This window comes from Mycteria americana, chromosome 4 (genome assembly GCF_035582795.1).
Source record: "Mycteria americana isolate JAX WOST 10 ecotype Jacksonville Zoo and Gardens chromosome 4, USCA_MyAme_1.0, whole genome shotgun sequence".
NCBI classification, from domain to species: Eukaryota; Metazoa; Chordata; class Aves; order Ciconiiformes; family Ciconiidae; genus Mycteria; species Mycteria americana.
Genome location: NC_134368.1, coordinates 27,274,473 through 27,296,340, shown reverse-complemented (window position 1 = coordinate 27,296,340; position 21,868 = coordinate 27,274,473). Strand labels below are relative to the sequence as shown.

Here is a 21,868-nt window from a genome sequence, read left to right as displayed (position 1 = left end):
GCGAGAGGTCCAGGACAGGGGAGAGGCCACCATATCTATCGTTAAGCAGTTACAGCAATGTAAACATCTAGATACGCACAAAGGCTGTTTTCTCCCTGAATTTTGTTTTCAACAGCTGGCCGCTCAGAAGGACGCGCACGTCAGCTAGGACAGGTATGCAGTGATAACTGGTCAGGATTTTTTGCACTTACAGCTGTGAAGGAAATCTCCGAGACATAAAATATGCTGCCTCACATCCAGATACACAAGTTCATTACTGTCGTTTCAGAGCGCTTTCTAACAAGGGAGTTTGGCTAACCCGATTGTGCTCATACCTGGCTTTTTTCAGAGGCTGAGCTGACTTTTAATTAAGTCAAGGTAGTTAACTTGCTCACAAAGGCAAGAGCAGACAAGCCGTTCTGATGTTCTGAAATGAAGCTTTTTATTCTTTGTATATTAACCTGAGCCCTGTGTAGCAGAGGCGTTAGGAGAAAGCGCTAAGAGATATGAATTGCCCCATTTATTTGAAATTATTTTAATGGCTGTATTCACTCGAATGCAATAGTAATACAGGAAAGGCTGAGATGTCAATGTGCCAACATTTCTTTTTTCTTTGTGTCTGATCCCTGTGCTGATTGATTTCATTGTGGTGTCATGTATAAAAAGACTGCTTTAAATGCATTTTCTTTATCAACGCAAGCATTAGCTAGTATGCGTTCAGACACCTTAGCAATCGCAGAGTACCCACAAAAATTACACCAATATTTGCAAGCTCTTAATTGCAAATATCAGTTATATTGCAAATTGCAATATAACTTAATTGCAAAACCAGTATCAGTTATATCTAACAAGCTTGCATAATTTCCCATATGAAAAACTGGGGGGAAGGGAAGATCTGAAACGTATTTTTATTATTTATTCTTAGAAAATATATTGTATGCTACAGACCAAGTAAGTATAAAAAGGCTGGGAAATCTGTATTTAAAATAACGTAACATGTACTCACCACATTTTGCGAATTACTAAAGGAAAAGATTTCTTTTTTTCTGCTAAAAGAATAGTTTCTGATTTAAATCACAATTGCATATCTATTCAACTTTTTATCCGACTTGCAGAATTCGGTAAAACAACTAGTGATCCAAAATGACTTTTTCTGTCAAAACGAGAAGTCAGACACTGATGAAAATAACAGTGGTATTGCTGTTCTCATTTTAAGTTCCAAGTATTTTCTCTTTTTTTTTTTTTTTTAACTTTTAACCTATTTTTATAGCAAGCAAAAGTAAAATTAGCAACGGAGCAACAAACTGAAAGGGATCTGTTTGAGAGGGCAGAAAGGGAACATTTGGGCAAGGTCTCTTCCCTTAGCTGAACAGCTCGACGCGACTCAGGCGAGACTGCACGTTGTTTCGGTCTCCCCCAACCTGCCGTTTCTCAGAGCAAAAGAAGTTGAAAGTTAACAAGTGTGCCCAGCTGTCGTTTGAATGTATTTTGAATATTAGAGCCAGATTTTTACCACCGAGCCGTGCCCAGGGACCCTGTTGCCCAAGTAACGCCAGCAAAACCACCCTGGTGGGGTTTCACGGGAGCCCTCGGCGGTCCCGCGCCGTTCCCACCACGGGCAGCACGGCTGCAGTTGTGCAACCCCACCCCAATAAGGCGTTGGGCTGAGTCTTCTGCTGAGTTCTGCTATGCCCAGGTTTCACGCTCTGCATTTGAGCTGCCACGCTTTTTGAGCACATCAGTTCTATAGCTCAGGGAAAGCTGCATAATTACAGACACTAAAATAATGTGCTTCACAGTTTGTTCCCAGTGAAAAGTGCCTTTTAGCTTTGAGAGTCTGAAAATAACCAGGCTGTGAAAATTGGAACTGGTTTTTTCACGTAGCACCAAACCAAAATCCCCCTGTTACTTTATCCTCTCTCCAATTTGATTTTAAAAATCAGCCAGCTTTTGGTGGCCTCACCCTTTGCACTGGCTCTAGGATGCACAATCAAGAGTATGTCAAGCCACCCCAAAATTCCCTGTGCATCCTGTATCGTCAGCTCAGGCGTCTCAGGGAAGCCTATCCACTTTGCTTCACTGAATTGCAAGCAAACCTTGAATTCTTCATTTTGCAATGCATCGTAACAAGCCCTGTGACGCAAATACGGATGAGATGGGATTTTCAGACATGGTGTGATTCTGGAGCGCATCTTCATCTGGCTTTGTCTGATACAACAGCTCTCTGGAGCCTTCTGGTCCCTGAATACCGGCATCCCGCGGCAGATACCACAACACAGCATCCTAGCCTCGCGGTTACTGTTCTTCAACACATAAAAACAGCAGCATGAACTGTTGTAAACAAAGCTTAACCCACAGAAAAAAAGACCATTTAATAGAACATGCTGGCAAAAATATCTCTCAAAAAAAGTTGAAACCAGGTATTAAATCTGTTAGTGGAGTGGGGACCATAACAAAAATGTCCACGATTGTAACAGATTTGAAGATTCACAACGTGACATTTTGCATGTGATCTTTAATGTTCAAACAGTAACAATGGTTAATTTTAAATTAGGGTTACAAAAACCAAAACCTTCAGTGAAGAGGCATTGCAAGAGTTGAGATGTGGAAACATATTTCTTCCAAAAGCCAAAAGGTTTTTAACCAAGGACTGCAAATACCTAGCTGCTTGTGTAACTCTGCATAAGTATCACACCTCTCAGGTTCTTTTACAAACATGTCAGTTTTAGTGTTTCAGGGGGCAAAGGACTTGCAATCAACACGTGAAAAGAAAGAGAAGTAGGAAAGAGAAGAGTACAGAAAAGATGGGTGGTGATGGGAGCCCTCATCTCGTGTGCTCGCGTGCAGAGGCTTGTAAAGATTTAAAGCAGATATGAAAACCTCACATGAGACCAGTCTGGTTTTATGACCAGAAGCCTCCCTTACAATCAGGTCGATGAGCGGTAAATATGCACCAGCCTGGGAGCTGGCGGGACGATCGCAACATCAAGTGTCCTGTGCACCACTGCTCTCAGTGCAAATACTTGCTCACCTACATCACAAGTGAGATCATCTCTGGGATTCATAGGAGGGGAATGATTTAATTTGGAATTTCTCTTTATAGAGAACTCAGAGGTAGAACAGAGTATGGAGAACAGCACCCAACCAGTTTTTCAGGGACAAACTATAGACAGATAAGATCTGAGCTATAGCTTATTTGCTTAGTCGGGTAACTCCTGAAGTCCCACCTTGGATTTGAATCAGACAAGCCACTGTGTCCGTTCCTGTTGAAACACATGAGTCAGGGCTCCGTCAAAACAGACACAGGTCATTCTCTTGGGATCCATGCGGAGAGAGAATCATCCTACTGTGCTATGTGCCATCTTTTATGGCACCATGCTATAAGCCCCTCAAAGGTCAGTTCTGAGCTAGCTGAAGGACAGGGAAAGGGAGAATAAAAATCTGACTGCACTAAGAAATCCCCCAGGGAATTCCTTCTATGGGCAGCAGAAACCTTGGAATGAGACAGATCTGCAAGATCTGAGATGGTGCGGGCAGAGGGGACAGATAACTTGAGGAGGAGGGGAACACTACAACTCAGGAGGAACATACAGCAGTGTGTGTTGACCCCACTCCATCTTCCAGCAGAGTCCTCTTACACACCTGGAGCTTCCACCTCCTTAGCCTGGCTTTCTGTGCAGGAGGGTAGCTTGGCCTAGGTAGATAGATCAAGATTTGACTCTTAGACTTGTCAGGCTCCCCAGGATGGAAAGCCTGTTTCAGTCTTATTTTGATACAACCCAGGCAGTTATACTTAGTATGCAAACTCAAAAAAAAAGTTATTTAGCCATTCTAAACATGCACATTCAACATTGCCATGTACTTACTTTTTTAATATAGTAGGTGACTGGTTTCACTAAAACCACTGTTTAGAAAAGAAGTGTACTAAAAATACTTTGAGAATTTTAGTGCTCATGAAAAAATACCTTTCGTCCCTGGGGACTGAAATCTTTTGCCTCCAGAATTATGGCAGGGACAACAGAGGTGATGTTAGATGTTTAATGTTAGATGATGTTTAGACAACCCTATGTCTAAACCAGCCCTGACTGCAAGCCAGCCTTTCTGGGGTTGTAACTAGGTGAGGTCTAGGAAGAATCAGGTTAGTTTCCTCCTGGTTCATCCCGTCTTTGACCATATTGCTGAGGAACAAGACTAAGATAACAAATCTCACAAAGCCACAGGACAGCTGTCAAATGTCACTAAGTTTTGATCACTCCTATGCTGGACGTACTGGATTTGATTACTGTTATGCAGTGACTCAGGCATGTCTAAGAAGTGCTAGGCTTGCCTGCAGGCCATTTATTATATGGATAGGACTATTCGCTTCTGCGGTTAGCTAGAGGAAGAACTTCCAAAATACGAAAACAAACTGTCAGGATTTTACAACAACATATACAAGAGTCTTTTAAATAGAATACACAGTGGTCACATTTTATACACAAAGTTTTTAAAGTAAAAAAAAATCTCCACATGGACAGACATGTCAAGAGGTGGGGGTTGATCCAGGCAGAAGTTTGTCATTAAATAAATGCAGACAAACCAACAACTGAGGAACATCAACAACAACAACAAAATCAGCACAGCTATTATGTGCACATCTCCAGGCTAGGCCCGCTCCAGTCCAGGCTAGCAAAGTCCAAAGACAGGCTTGTGAATAAGGGCATGAACCTGCACCTTTCGTTTCTCCAGACAGCACCCATGTGTGTTGGGGGGGAGCCGATCAGATAGGATGCACATCTGTCTCACTAGGAGCACCTGCACTGTGGTCCTGCCAGGAGTCCTCCTTTGATTAACCTCTCATTCTCTCTGCTGCAGTATCTTTGCGCAAAGACAGAAAGAACGAACGCGGGCAAAACCACTGCTGACAGTCCTCAAAAGATCTTGCATTCATTAATGGAGAAGAGTTTCCTCCTGTTCTGCCTTTTGGCTTGATTGACTGCTGTCCGCACGGCGTACTCAAACACCTGCTGCACCCCTCGGTTGTTGAGGGCAGAGCACTCCAAATAGCCTTTGGCTCGCACGTCCTGGGCGAGCCGTTTCCCGTCTATCGGGCTGATGCAAGACGAACGGTAGGGCCCCGTGTCGCGCTGGTCAGTCTGAGTAGCCACTACCAAAACGGGGATGCGGGGCAAATGGCTGCGGATCTCACCGATCCATTTGTTCCTCAGGTTCAGAAAGGAATTGTGGTTTGCCACCGAGTAGCACATTAATACCACATCTGCCTGTTGGTATGAGAGGGGGCGAATGCTTTTGAAGGCATCGCTGCCAGACGTGTCCCAAAGACCTAGGCTAATCTGTACACCATCCATGAAGACGTCCACTCCGGTATTTTCATATACGGTGGGTCTATAGTCATCTGGAAAAGTCTCAGAGGTGAAACGTACCAAGAGAGATGTTTTCCCCACCGCAGAGTCTCCCACCAGGACACACTTGACTGAATCCAGCATTTTATTAACGTCCAGGGCCAAGACCACCGTCTCAGCAGAGCAGGAGGGGGATGGAGAGATGCAGTGGTCTTGGGCACTCTCTAGATAACTTCCATTTGGTGAGAAACCATTCAGATCTCTTTAATTCTTAAGGCTTGATTGTATCACTTGAGTCTAAAATCCCCTTTTCTTCCACACGGCTCTGTGGTGCTGTTGGTTTTAATTCTTCAGTGAGTCAAATGATGTTTCTGGAAGAGTAAAAATGAAATATAACATTTATAACCCACAGAGAACAGACCATTCTTCATCAAGATAAAGCCACCTGGACATGTCTTCGGACAGCCATGGTGAGTACCCCACATCGAGGATGCTGAACCTTGCCATTCCCTCCCAGCCAGCTGTGTGTAGCAGCCATTCACGTAAATAACCTTCCTGCTGCTCCATGGGGGCTAACAGTCCTAACACTTCTGCCATTCTCCACTGACACCAACTATTTTTTCCCTCCAATTGTCTAAAAACCTAATCAAATCAATTTAACTTTGGTATAACTGCTGTTAACCTGCTTTTAGTGGGACATTTCCTACCTCTGACTTTCACCAAGACTGCCAAAATCCTGAATCCCTCTTAACCGATCAGTTCCAATTCCCTTGAAATAGTACCCATGCTCTCTAGAGGTCGTCAAGAGAAAAAAAGCCCTCCACTAACTGGTTTGACTATTTAAGCAATCCTACAATGAACAGTAACAAAAGCCACTTGTGACAATGAGGAAGCAAAGACTTCAGGTGTGAATCTTGAGCGACGTGAACTTCAACGGTTTTTAAAAGCAATGAAGGATTCACAGCAAAAATACAAAAAAGTTCAATTTTTTTCTTACAAATCACTTTCAGCAAGCAAGAAGCACAAGCCAAAGAAAGCCACACCACCAGTGCTTGCCCCAGTCAAACAATTTCGTTTGAAGGGGATACAGCTGCCCTGACATTTACTCTGTTGTAAAACTGAACTCTTCAGAGTGTGTAATTGCTTTTGAGCTCCTGCCAGCATTCAGTCAAATTTTCCTATTTTGAAAGCGTTTGCCTCTTCCCCGCTAGCTGTATGCAAGATTCATTGCTCACACAGGGCGACACACAAGATGCTGTGAAAATCACTAACTGCAAAACTGAAGGCAAATTAGTTCTGCTCAACAAAAGTAATTATAAAAAGTATCACTGCATAATTTCAAAATGTCCTGTGTATGTTACACAAATAATATATTTCTGTCTCCTTCATGTATGAAGAGAGAAGTCACAGCTTAAGGTTATTTGCACAGAAATGAATGATGGCCACAAAAAGCATATACTCTACGTTACTGTAACGCTCTCCAATGTCGTTACCCTAGCCCCCCCTACCACCACCACCCCACCTCGCAATTTCTAGTACGCTCAAAGCTTTGGCTTACTCCACAAAGGGGAAAAACAAAGGAAAAGAAGAGAAGAGCACTAGATGAGCTTAGAAAGAACATTTTACAGGCACTGACGGCTGCTACTGGCAACTCCCCTGCTTTCATTTTGCAGCGAGGCAGTGCCCTACCTCCTCTCGTGCTGCCAGCACACCTGCATCTCTCCCACCCGACGCACCAGCCGAAAGAAGATGTGTCAACGGCTTGGCTTGGCCGGAGCACGTTGTTTTATAGAGGCGGCGCCAAGCCTGCGGGGCAGTCCTCGTGCGTACTTGAGTTACGGGTATCTAGAGGAGTCGTTGCAACAGACGGCGCTTCCTGGTCTGCCAGCGCGACCGTGCTCTCGCCACCTCGGCTCGTTTCTAGGAAGTGGGATGGAGGCCAAGGCCAAGGCCGCTTCACGGCATTCCTTGGGTTCCGGGAAACAAGCTGCTCTGTCAATTTAAGTTTTGTTGGCAGCAGCCGGAAATTTGCTTTTAAAGGTTCGGTAGGTCTAACTCCACTGCCTCACCTTCTCCATTCCCCAAACAAGCTCTCAAGAGAATAAACAAAATACACCTATGAAAAATTGGAAAAGTATATGCAGGATAGACAGCCCAATTACTTAAATGCATTATCATCTTTCCTTCAGGGTGTTCTACTTCAAAATTGTGTCAGCAGTACAGTTTTAAAACACCACAATTCACCACAAGCCGGTAGTGTATGATTCAGACAAAACTGCGTGCTCCCAGGAGAAAGTTAGCATGTACCGAGTCTCCTTTTCAGAACAAACATTTATTTGGCACAAGTAGTCCCTAATGCCTTCAGGCTCATTATTTTCTGTGTATTTGAATGTTGGGGAAAATAAGGATGTCTGAAGCATGACTTTTGCTATTTCATAAATGCCAGAAAAGAGAAAGACCGATAAAAGGATTGTTCTGCTATTCAGCTTGTTGATTACCAGGTCTGATTACGTTGGCTATTTTGAAAGAAAGTATGTAAATTATTAAAGACTAAAAAAGATCTTAAGGCCTAGTGAATATGGCTAGTCGACACACACAATAACAAAAGCTGAAATATTCCACCACGACAGTGCGGAATTGTTTTCAAAGCAAATGATATTGTTCTACAATCCATTGATGAATAAAAATGAACAGTATCTATAACAAGGTCCATATTCTGGTCCTGTGGACAGACTGCCATCAGTGGTCCTGATCTTGCTTTTGTTCACAGCCATTTGGAGTTCATGTGCCTCCATATATAGTTAGGACTACATATGTGCATACTGAAGATATATTTTTAATTATGCACATAGCCTGTCCTTGACACAGCCTCAGGGTAAGAGCAGTATTAGTGTATTAAACTAATTACGCAAGTTCACCTCAATTAATGGAAAACTCTTTAGATTAAATGTCAACAGAAAACAATGTCCTTTAAAGGACAGGCCAGTACTGGGCAATTCTACACATCAGTATACAACCAGTTGTGTGAATATTTGCAAAAGCTTTGGTTCCTTTCTCTCATATGATATACTATGGTCTTGGTCTGACAGTACAGCATGCTACAGCCATTAAAAGACTGCACAAAATCTTCTGATCACAGGTAGCTGAGCCTAAGCTGCTGACGGATTTTTTTTTTCCCCCAACAATGTGGTTTTCTAAATTTTACTAACTTTATCACGTCCATTTTGGATCTGAAATTCCAGATATAAACCTGTATCTTCTTTTACATTACTTTGGTTTGTGCTTTCATCACGCGTAACAAGAGAAAAATTTATTTGAATAATTAGGTGAGAGCTTTTATAGTACTATTAAGTATAAGAATAGATGTCTAATTCTGATGCAGTCATTCTGAATAGTGACCTTTAATAAACTTTGGGATTAACTTCAAAGAAAATTCTTGCACAGTTTTAGATAGAGGACTGTTTTTTCAACTGTATCATATTGTCTATGTAACTAATGCAACAGTTATTTTCTTTGCTTTCCTATTTTTGTTCCTTCTGTCTTTGGAATACAGAGTCTTGGCACTGGTGTGTGGTTACAGAGCCCTTGGACTTCACTGACAAAATGAGCACAATAAGCCGTAAAACAGCCGCTCTCCGGGCACTGCCCGTCCTGCACCTCAGCAATCTCATGCAAGTAAATGCCTCGCACTTGATCACAAATGAATATGATATGGAGAGGGTGAGCGGTGTTATCGACCTGTAACGCGATGGGATGGGAAGAGGAGCACAACAGCACCAAGCTCTTTGCAGGTGGAGGATTCAATCCCATGAAAAACTAATCTAATTTGTTTTTTTCAACAAAACTAATTTGTTGAAACAATTCTACCAACAAAGGAAAGCAGGACTGTGTGTGTCAGAAGGGGTAAGTTTATCAACTGAACCAAATGGGATTTTCATTTATGCCAGGAATGCCTCTGGCATCTACTATAAGATCGTTGTGAGCATGGCTCACTATGGCTAAACATCTGCAGGAGATGGACAGTGTCTTATCATAGGGGAAAATAAAAAGAGTCAGGAACTCCTAATTTCAAAACCTATCCTGGATATTGATCGTGCACCCTCGGGTAGGCTGGGATTTGGAAGGAATTAGCTCATACGTAAACAAACCACGCAGGCAAGACAACAGGCTTTTTAGATCAGGCAGTCACAAAAAGCTTCAGAGAGTTAAAGCAATTAACACACTATTATTGCCATTATCCGGTCCCTACCACAATTACATCTCAGCGCAGTTCCTGTTGATATGAGGATAAGAGCAGGCTAATTTTTCAGTTTGAGCACTGTGTACACTAGCTCTTGAAGACAACTGTTGTTGCAAGGAAATAAAAATATTTATACTAATTTAAAAAGTTGAAAACCACTGGAGAGACTTTCATTTGCTGTGCGATGCTTGAATGCACACATTGTCTTTGCCTGCCCACATTACTCCTATAAGTCCCACCTCATGCAGAGGTGGGGTCTGCAAAACAGTGTCGACAGTTCTTCTTTATCGTGTTGATTATAATCACTGCTCCTTCTAACTGCACTGCAGATATACACAAAAACTGTCCTTGCATCTCTTAGTAGAGGCTCTTGAGGAGAGGAAGGAGACATGGAGACTACCCTTACTGACCAGAACAGCGCGCAGCTTTACACCTTCGCCTCCGTGGGTGCAGTGGGTGCTGCACGGCAGTCGGGGCCTGAGAACAGCTCCTGCGAGCAGAAGGAGAGGGAGGAGGAGGAGGGCTGACAGGAAATCAAGACAGGGCAGAGATGCCATTGCCTGCTTAGGGGCAGCACGCAGAAGGTGCAGCAGGGAGATGACTGGCCCCCGTGACAGAGACGCCGCAGCCGCTGTGGATTCAGTCTGGATGCTCAGCTAGGTCACCAGGTTGCCAAGGTCATGCTACCTTGTTTTCAACTCTGTGGGTGAGTTGTACTTCCTCCATTCAGATACAAACCCCCAGACTGCTGCACAGGCCTTTGCTGCTACAGCACAGGGCTACTGAAAACTAGTACACCAGCTGTAGGCCGCCTGGAGACTGCAGCTGGTCTGCAAGCAAATGGCCCCGTGCTGCAAAGTTTCCTGTCATGCATTCATTAAGCTGGTGCTCTGACATTGGTGTTAGGCGCCTCCTGGTTCGTAAACGCACTTTAAGATGATTTTGATCTATAGCGCTAAGTGGCCCTGGTCTTGCCAGTCTAGGAAACAGCCTCCCTCCGCCTCAGACAGCGCCCCAGATGCTGGCAGTGTCAGCGTTTCAGTCCATAGTGGCATTCAGTGGTGGTACCGCTGCCATGAAGGACAACTGGCTCACAGCCCAGACCTTTGCAAGGTGCTGCATCTTCTCCCAAAACCACTCCACCAAAGAATCTGCGTTTAACTCATTCACTTTCCAAGGAGCCTACCACAGGGGCCATCTTCATTCTCTGGCCCAAGAGCAAGATGGCAGGTTATTCCATTGGCAGACTGCTTCAGCTGTCTGGTATGTTTATGATACTGACAGATTGCTTGCCAGGCTACCTCTCAATGTGTTTTTATATTTTAAAGAATTGAGAGGATGCCTAGAAGCTTGGATGAGAGCTTTTATATAGACATTTTATCCTTAAGTACAATCATACCTGCAATGGGTTCTTAAAGTTAGAAGAGCAAGCAACATACAATGAACCCATATTTTCAAAGCCAGGATGTCTTGCCATCTCAAAAACAACCTTCTCCCAGCATTAAAAAAAATTGCAGACATAACAACTTAGAAATTTTTCTTTTACTCCCTTATTCACAAAACTGAAATCCTGTTCCTGTTTTCAAATTTCAGTGCTTTGGTTTGAAAAAATACAAAACTAATTTTTTTTTTTATTTCTAATTTATGAAATTTAAAGAAAATGGACAACCACTTTCTTAGGAGCCTTTGGAAAAAATCACTTCTGGATCAAGACAACAACTGAAAATTTAAACCTCAGTTTCTTTCTTTGGCAATTTTAACAACTGAAACTGAAGAAAAGGATTTATAATCAAATATTCAGTCATCTTGCCAACTTTATTATTAGCAAGGGAACTCAAGTCATCAGATTTAAAGGAAATGCCCTCATATTGAGGCTGGGGAATCTTGCTATAAAATAATGACAAATACAGACCAATGTTGTTTAGAAGATTAAATTAGACGTTAAGTCCTAGTAAAGGGATGAAAGCTTTCCAAATAAGAAAATGTACATATTTACACACATGCTTCCACACTGCACATACATATAAAGCTGTATAATTAGATAAATTAAAAATTGCTAGTTCATTACTTTAGTAATAGTATCTATAATGAATATATATAAGCAATGGATAATGATGTGTCTAAAGATCTATTCAATTTACTACAGTCACTGAGAAAAACTATTTAACTCTCATTTTAATTACCCAGTTAGACAAAAGAAATATTTATTTTATCTTCGAGAACCCTTTAGCTGTGACTAATCACACCTTGATTCAGCTACTTACAAACTAAACAAATTATTAGAACCACTCCAAAAATTAACAAAAAGTCTGTAAGACTCTCATGTATTGATCCGAGATCCTAAATTCAGTAGAAGTCAATGAGATCTGGCAGTGCTAAGTACCCACTTCAAAATTCAAGCCATGAGTCTGAAGTCATTTTTCTCCACATGTTTATGGCATGACATTGTAAATTATGGACTCTGTGGTATTCATGGCACTATAGGGCATTTTCAAAAGTGACCCATTTTCAGTATAAACATTGCATCCTCTCCAAATTAAAATCTGGGTAAATTGAGTGTAGGAAAGTAACCCCTTCACAGAGGACCAGCTCATGTGCTGTTCTCAGTCTGATCCAATATCCTCCAAAGTCAGAAGAAATGGAGTGGCATGCCGTGCCCGAAGCGCGGCACATGCCCTTGCGCTTACCGAGCGTTTCCCTTCTGCAAGATACTGGGTATGTCACCTTCCTTTCCCACCCTTCCCTGTGATAATTTTTCTTCTCTGCTCTTAAACAGAGAAGAAATTCTTCTTAAGTCTCACTGCAGATACAGCCATACATGGAGCAGCTGGTGTGCAAATGTCACACATGTATGTTCGAGCACAGAAGTTCGCCAACCATCTGTCCGTCTGCGTTCCCTCATAGTCTCTGTTTCTGTACACACACACATACATATATATATGTATATATATGTTCACCACTGACATAGAACTACTTTTGGGTCCAGATGGGGATACAGATACGCTTGCAGATGAACATGGATAAAGCGCTACGTGCTGACTATAACACTATCACATGTACCTATGAAAAGTCACTCTGTCTATCAGAATGGACTCCCAGTTCAAAAGTAAATTTCCACCCAAGTCTAACTGCATTGGAGCCAAACTGAAGGACTGATACTATAAAATGCATGATATTGAAGTAATTGACTTCAATGAGACTACTGTGTGTGTAGAATTATTCACATGTGGAAATGTTTGCAACTTTGGGCCCCAAACCACTTCAAATTTTTCATGCCACATCCTCTTTTAACATAGTTCACCTTTCTTGAAGTTTAAGACGAATCAAAAAGGCACTTACAACATATTTTTGTAGATTTTTTTTACAGGTTTAACTCTTCAAAATCTCCTCAAATTTTTTTTGCCTACAAAATGTGAAGTCCTCTTTTATTTGCAACCTCCAACAATGATTGTGTTCTCTTTCCAGAAAGACTAGCCCTTTCCCTGTTTCTGTTTGGGGATTTTTTGACCATCTGCAGATACGGGCTTAATCATCATGAAGTATCTATTTCCCTTTCATACACAACTAATATTTGTTAGTTTTAAATAAGCATTTATAATTTCTTGCAGAATTATACATTATTTGCTAGCCTGGATGCATAGAAGTGTATATGCATATATATATATATATATATATACACACACACACACACAAACATCAAAAATAAATCAGTGTACATTTCAAAACATAACTATTGCAATAATGAATCTATACATCCTGTACAAAAAATATGACATCCATATGTACATACGTTTGTATGTCTATATACATATATAGACATGTATATATACATACACTGGTACTATATATACACATACACTGATACTATATATATACACTGATATATACATACACTGATACATTTGCAGAAGACTTTGCTACAGATTGGTATACAAAACAGATGCATATTCAGTGTAAGATATCTTACCATCATTTGAAAACCTGCATACATATTTTGCACCAAAGAATGGATGCATTATTGAAATGACCATGGTCTTTGAATTACTTTCTTTCTACATATAGGTACACATGTGTATTTGTATACACATGAGCAGAAATGGCCGCTGTGCTAAATCTGGATTTCCAGTAACATAGGTATATAACTGACAGATAATAGAGTCTTACACACACACAGGAATTACATAGTCACACATTGTAAACAATTACATTTCTACTCCGTATGCGGCCGTTACATTTTTTAGGCACATCTGTACAATATGCTACAATGATTTGTTTTTAAGGAGATGCATGGATTTATATTAAATCACACAGATGTGTAACTTGGTAAAATGTTAAAACTAACAACCTGGCAACTCCACATACACACTTGCATTTACTGGCAAAAGGGCTTCCTCTGTTTTGGAGCCTGCGTCGAGCCCACTGTAGTGGAGAGGGCTGACTGCAGGGTGTTTCGGCTCTAGCGTGGGGTAGGACTGCACTCCTCTCCCTGGTTTGCACAGTATGTGATCTTCTTGACTGGGTCCCTTAAACCCTAACAAGTAATCAATATTAACAGTACAGCTAATATAGGAACGATGCAGGTGATCTAACATCCTCCCCAATGTTAAGAAGTCTTAAAAAAATTGTCCTACCATTTCTCCGCTGCCCTCCACAGATCCCTTGCAAGATCTCCAAGGTTACTTTCAGAGGCCTATTCAGGTTTAACTTTGCTCTGGTGTTATAAAGGCCTACCACAAAACAAGGAGACTCTCAAGCCCAGATCTTCTCCCCCTAACATCAGGGTGAGGAGAAGGAGGTTCTCCATGTTCATTAAGTTATGTGTTTGCAAAAGTTTGATTTCAGTGGGAGGTAAAGATGGAGGAGGAAAATATTAGTTAGAACAGAATTATCCAATTTTTGATGGAAGATTATTTTTGCATATTTTGTGATAAGAATAAAATGTGATGAATGTATAGGTGTTTTGAGCAGCAAATAATGATGCTTCTGTGGATCAAACAATTCAGAATAATGACTTCTTGCTAAAACATACTGATTTTTTATTATTTGGGAAGAAGCGTATTTACTGCTTGTCACTGTTCAGTTTTGCTGTGATGAATGTTAAACTCGAGTTAATGAGCAAAGCTAGTAAAGTAAGCAGCAATAATTTGGGTGGTTATTTATTTTATTACACTGAGAAACTGGCTGACAATTTTAGCTTTTCCCCTTAGTATTGCCAGCAACAAAAAGCTTTTTCTTGTCTCTGTATATATTAGGCTGTTTAAAATCATAGTTTAGATTTCAGCCAGAGGGAAACTGCCATCTTTTTAAGTTCATTCTTAAACTTTGTGTGTGCACACATGTACGTTAAAATGTTAAAAATTTGGAGGGCTTGCTTGGAAATAATTTCAATCACTTTGCAAGTAGAAGGTGCAATACAAAACATACAATTACCATAACTTTTCCTGCAGTTGACGATTTAAGGTCTTTGTCCTTTTAATTTGTGTTATAAACTAAAAAAGGAGTTGCCTTCCACAATCTATCCCACAACTCAGTATTACAGAATCACAGAATCACAGAATCGTATAGGTTGGAAAAGACCTTTAAGATCATCGAGTCCAACCGTAAACCTAACACTACCAAGACCACCACTATACTATGTCCCTAAGCACCTCATCCAAACGTCTTAACGCACTGTACCCAGCACAAGGATAAAATAAGAGTTAATGTGTATTTACAGGACACGTAGGAAAATATTTTTTCTCACTATGTAGCCTCCCTAGGATTCCTTAATTATAGTAAATTAAATTAAACAAAATAAATGGGCATGCCTACTTGCCTATATGGAATTGCCTATGTCCTATGCTTGGTTATGATTAGTGCCCCATTTCAAATGAATATGCTTTCAAGATTTCTTCTTTTTTTTCTGGAATTAGCACAAGTTATACCTGGTAGCTCAGTTTTTACATTGATTTATATCTTACACCAACCGTACGCCAGAGCAGAACATTTATTTCAAGGCCTGTTTTCCTTCACTTTGCTCCGATTCCAGTATAACCTTAATCTCTTGTCACTTTTATATAAAACATATAATACTGCAGACAGCACTGGGTCATATGGAATAGGTTAAGAGGAGAAAAGCCTCTACTCTTTACCACCAAAAGTAATATATAAAAACCTTCTTACTCATTCTTCAGTTCAGTATTTTGAAAAGCCATTTCAGATACTTAAAGCTGACATCTATTTGGCTTTCAGTTGGTTTAAAGATCATGCAAATCCCCACACTACAGTAAATCTTAATGCAGAGTTTCTGTTTTTCAGTGGGAAGCATAGAAAGTTTTCCTTGATTTTCTTGATTTTTACATATTTTGCATGAAAATGATCACCCATATGAAAAGAGAGCTATTTTAGGAGAGCTACGTTTGAACATTATGAGAACACTTCCCATGCTTTATTTTTGAATCCTGGCAGGCTTGATTCAAACTCAGAGATATTTTATCCAACGGCTTTGCGTCCGGAATTAAAATTCCACTGAAAGATACATGAATTTTAAAACCTGCATTTAAATTGATGGAAACAAAATAAATTATGAGGGATTTTTAAGACAGATGTTTTATAATGTATTTTTGTAATGAGAAGAACACAAGCACACAGATGATGAGAGGAAGTTAATAGATAACTCAGTATGTCATTAATTCAATAACTTTGAACTCTAAAGACTTTACCAGTTTTTAAGCACAGTCATTTAATGAATAAAAGGCAAGTTGCAAACTGTGTGTCCACTGGCATGTCTATCAACAAAAGGAAAGAACGGTTTTCTTGCTAGAGTGATATTCTTTCAATGACCACGTGCACAGGAGATGACCAAAAGAGACCCCTAACTACGAAGGGGTCTTGGTCTCACACTTTTGTATTAGGAGAGCCAGTCTTATCTGTAGTTTGATATAAACCAGGATAACCTTCAAAAGCAACTCAGTGTCACTCATGAGGAAAAGAGATATCACCAGATGGTACAACCTCAAACCAGGCAAGTGTCAGTTATTGAGACTGGTACTCCATGCTCACACTTGTGTGTGACAAGCGGCATCGTGCGTGGTATGTAACCACAGCCCTTCGTGCTGGCTTCTGCCAGGAGAGGTGTTCGTTCCCTTTCCGGAACATGCTGGTCTTTCCTATGTGATAGATCACCACGGTCCCCCGTTGGGGAAACCCCCAGACCATAGCAGAATCCACCTGTGGTTTCCAGAGGGTTCATACATTTTGTCAGGTAAAGACAAGCATGCCAAGTTCAGCACCACCCTCATCCTTAGGAATTTACACTTCTGCTTGGCTTCTGTAACCAAAGACCAAATGCAATTCCTTGTGCAAAAGAAACACGATGCAGACACAGCAGCAAGTGACTGTGCAGGGTGGGAAGGACCAAAGAATCTGCAAGAAACACAGGGCACAGACACAAGCAGGGCTAGGCACAAGCAAACACTCCCGTACCCGCTCTGCGAGGAACACGCGCACGCAGTAAGTGTTCAGACTGTGTTCCCAGCTATCCTCCAGCTGCTGTGCCAGCAATGACGGCGATCCTCCAGCACAGCCTTCAGCAGAACGTGACTGCTGGGACTATTGCTCCCTGCTACTTTGGCAGCTGCTCGTTTTAGACCTGATACACCAAGGTTTTGTACTCGTGACTTCAAGTGCTCACGCTCACTGCTGCATTACAGAGGTTTTGCTGGCTCCAAATGTCTCCCCTTCCACTGCCAACCGACACTTTTGGTGGATTAGGAAGGTTTTCCAGTTCATCACTGACATAAGAATTGAAGCACAACTAAATTCTGCTAAGCGCATATGAAGCTGTATTTGGTTTTGTGGAGAAGAGCTAATGGTAGGCTACAGCCCCCAAATTTTGTTGTTACATCACTTTGTTGTATTTGTGCGATCCTGTCCAGTATTTTAAAGCCGTAATGCTTTAATAGTGGGCTTGAGACAGCTGCAGCCAACTTCCTTTCTTAATTAGTATGCTGGGATTATCCCAAGACATTTTTCAGCTGTAAGTAGTGCTCATAGCATGGAAACATTTAAAAACTGCTGATTTAATAAAACCACACACCGCTGGCCAAAAAGTGAGAACCTAATTTGGAAATGATGTTAAGCTGTGTCGCATGATGCCCGAAATGTCACATTAAGACTTTGAAAAAGGCAAGTTTCACAGTTACTTCTTTTACTTCTTTTCAAACCATAATCAAAGGCATTATAAAAAAATCTTCACTTTTTCATTGTATGGTCAATGCCAAATTGAATTAATGACTTGAACAGTAATATTCAACCATTTCTTAATGAAAACTACAGAATCACAGCACCAACATTTTACAGAGAAAACGGGGGTGTTTGCTTTAGAGAGAAGAGGTATTTTTCATTGAAAATATTTTTCATTTAAAGCTCCTAACACAGCTGCTGCTATGCATCTAGATCTGCACAGCAAAAGCAAGAGGAGAAACAGCAGAATTTAATCTCTCAGCCTGGGTGTCCTCCCAGCTGGTTATCAGAAAGCATCACCAAGAAAAGCTCCTCGGGAGCTTCCGCGGGTGCAGCCCTGCTGCTCTACCAGACAGGCCAGAGGCACAGCCTGCAAGACCGCTACTGCGATTTCTGCTCATTTCCTGTGTGCTCTGGGTATACTGCAAAGCGTCCACTTACATCTTTAAGGATTTATATGGCTTGCCCCTCGCTGTACAAGAGATTGCCCCCCTGATATCACTGGCACTGGCAGCCGTTACCAGTTGATGGCGTCTTCAGCATCAGTCTCTCGGTTGCTGGGTTTATGCAGCAGGGAGAGTGCTTTCATTTCATCCCCAAATTCATGCTCCCAATGGAGCAGCTGAGCCAGAATGTGTTAAACTTCTACATATAAACATTTTCTTGAGAAAGCTGGTCACCAGGCTGGAATAGTATTTTTAGTAACTTTCTGGAAGTACAGCTCCAACTTCATGGTTTTACTGTGCTGCATGGAGCTATAGGGACTGTCTTCTGATTATAGGCAATCATGCAAGGCCTGATGCTCTTCTGCCATGAGGCCATCTCACACTGCTTTGGCACGGTAAAATTCCCTTAAGATGGGATTAAATGACAGTAATTTACAGCCACTTTGCCCTGCTAATGGATTATGAATTTGTGTCTTGCTACACATGAGAATCAAGTCAATTTTTAAAATTTTAATTCTTTGCTCTGGAACTTAGATAGCAAGTACAGATTACTTATGAAAACACAGATTCTCTATAAATACAAACCTACTATTTTTCCTGGTTTGTAACACCAAATCTAGTGAATATAAAGCTTGGCATTATGCCCCACCAAGGCCTACTCTCTCAATTTAACATAAAGCAAGTGCATGTGGGGCTTTTCTACCCTGCGGTTCCTGCCCAAATCTCAAACATGGTATTCACATCAAGTCTGTACATACTTTCTCTAGTAAATTGGACTTCACTTGTGTGATAACATCTTCAGAGCTGTCTTTGAAAAATGAGATTAAATCCCATTCTAAAGTCAAGTAAGTATACATGTATGGTCTTTTCTACTGGAACATTTGTAAACATCCACTGATTCTAAATGGTGGGTTTTGGAAATGTGAAATACAAAGCAGCACAATGCAATGTACAATCGCACCTTATTCTGACAACAGCAGCAGACGGCCATGTACTGACACCAAAAAATGCCGACAGATCTGCTTGCTAACAACTATCTAATCTCATTCATCCTACCTTTTTCCTCTGCAAGTATCTTCTTCAGGACAAATCCCATGTTAAAGTGGGCCTCCTCCAGATGCCACAGCCCCACTCCCATCCCATCCACAAGTGGAAACACGGCTGAAAGAAGTTAGAAAATCTTAAAGCCACATTCAGGTTTTTTTGCGGGGACCTGTGTCAGAGGGATGGTTCCGGCCTCTGTGTGCTTCCTCCTCATTCACCTTTTAGATTAGCTGCCTCTCATTGGCAATGTGACAAGACCATCCCACCACCACTAGAGCATGGTAAGATGCAGGTTTTGTAAGAATCTAGAAATGGGTGTGCACAGATGTGCACACATGCACACACACACATACTGCTCTCTAAGGGAATCCCACACCATAAGCATGCCACAGTTGGCTCAGAAAGCAGAGGAGAAGAAGCCATGGGGGTGAGACGAAAGCAAAGAGTTACAGCTGCAGCCATTTAGATGGCAAACGAAGCCCTTCCATCTCAGAAGGTGGCAGAGGCACTTGTTAGACCCAGCAGAGCCAGGCAGCCACTGGAACCAGAGCCAGTGACAGATATGTTGGCAAATTAAAAACACTTTGAATCTCACTTCAGTCCTAAGAACCTAAATTTCACCTTTCTCAAATTCTCACGATAAAATCTTCACCTAAATTTGCTTGGGAACATTTAAGATGAAGCAGAAGAGTTTTCTCATAACCATGAGGTACTTCACAAATGGGGAAGAAAGCCATCCTTTGAGGTGTTGCAGGTTTACACATGCCTCTCTCTCCTGAGTTCATAGTTCATAGAACAGCAAAGGGGATCAGAATCAGACCCACCATTTTTAGAGTAATTCCCATTTTCTTTCTTTTTTCTTACATCAGTTAATGTGGAAAATACTGGCATGGCACAGCCCATTACACCCCTCTTTCTACTTTTATACAAGGCCTTTTTACGTTGAAGTGGAAACAAACTCTGGAACAAATTAAAATCCAGAAAATACACGACCTGGGGCAGGATTAGACCATTGTTTAACAGGATATCACAATACTGAGTATTTAACAGATGGTATTAAAAGTAAAACCAATTATGTGAATCAATTTCACAAACTTAATAAAAGTAAAACTAAAGATACTGAATTTGATTCAGAATATCAATTCACATTAAGACATTTAGAAAAAAAAGAAAACGCAAAGAACTCACCACATGCAGGAAGCTGAACGCGGCTGTTAGAAATAAACGTTACGGAAGTCAATTATTCTAGACGAGATAGGGGAAGAAAAAAAGAAGAGTGGCGTTCTGTGCTCTTGGCTTTTTCAGATAGACTTCTATTTTAGCAGATTAGAACAATTATATCATTGAGAGAGGAAAGAAAACCAACTCAACAGCTAACCAGAGACCACTGCCCATACAGGTCAAATTACAGACCCTCGAACTGGGTCTAGCTCATCCGGAGGCAGCAGTGACAGCAGACCCAGAGGTAGTGTGACGAGAAATAGCGGAGAGGTTTAGGGTAAGTCAGCTTCCTGGTGAGAGCTCCTCAGCTCTGCCTGTGTGGGTTTTGTTGTGGGTTGGTATATGAGTGTATATGTCTTTCTGTCTTCGGTGACTATGGGAGCAGATGTAAAACCTTGAAGATGGGGGAGGGGGGCAAAACCTCCAGGCTGCAGAAAGCGTTCTCTTTGCAGTCTGCTGCTCCTACAGCCGCCTCCTCTCTGCTACAGCGGCTAACGGCACAGCGGAGCCCAGCAGCTCCTATACGTGCTAGGAGAAAAGGAGCAGGTTGACAACAGCCCGCCAGTGCTACATGCGATTCACATTCCAGTAGCGTGAACAAGACATGGAATATTTTTATGCAAGCTGGAATATGGCCCTGCCTTCAAAAAAAAGAGAGTTTACATGTTTAGTTGACCTTGTGCAAAACCCAAGGCAGGCACTTTTGGGCTGATTTGATCTTGGGTTTGTCTTAATTCAGTGAGGATTCCCCAGTAGCATTGGTTAGGATTGACCAGCACAAGGAGGCTGAGCAGGAGAAGGGATCACAGGCATGGAGACTCCCACCTTTCCCAGCACAGACAACTTGAGCTGGTCAGACTCCCATCACTTCCAGCTTTCCTACCACAACACTGGAAGCAAAGCTCTGACAATAGTTTCAGGATTTCAAGTGCCAGGTCTATGGTCTATACTCCAGGAGCTGTGAGCACAAGAGGTTGTCCACTTTGGATGATCAGGCAATCAGACTGCAGGGAGGGCATTCCTGTCCCATACTCCTGAAGCAGCCCAAGAGCCCTGGCACAGCAGGAGAGCTGCCCCAGAGCTGAACGCGAGGCGCTCCGATGACCAGCGCAGTGGGGTGTCTGCTCCTCAGTCAGAGGCATGAGCAGTGGGTTCCCCAGCAGCCTCAAAACCGGCCCCAGAGGCAGAGAAACGGAAACCAAGTCCTTTTCAGAAAATATTTTGGGTTCAGTGAAGCCATTTCAGACCATCTCTAGCCACGAAGCAGTAGGAACAGGCTGCCTGATCCAGATCTAAAGCCATGCATTTTGTGTTCCTTGCAGGATGGAAACTCTCTGAAGACAGCTAACCAATTTGTCCACATTAACATTATG

The 21,868-nt window shown here is 41.8% G+C and overlaps 1 protein-coding gene across 1 annotated transcript; it reads right to left on the bottom strand.

Moving 5' to 3' along the window:
* Positions 1 to 4,389: 4,389 nt before the first annotated feature.
* On the bottom strand, positions 4,390 to 20,686 carry RHOH (ras homolog family member H). The gene is made up of 2 exons (XM_075499190.1): positions 20,463 to 20,686; positions 4,390 to 5,692 (listed from the first exon to the last, which is right to left on the bottom strand). The coding sequence occupies exon 2, from the start codon at positions 5,463 to 5,465 to the stop codon at positions 4,890 to 4,892; it is 576 nt and encodes a 191-aa protein (XP_075355305.1). The 5' UTR covers positions 5,466 to 5,692; positions 20,463 to 20,686; the 3' UTR covers positions 4,390 to 4,889.
* Positions 20,687 to 21,868: the final 1,182 nt, after the last annotated feature.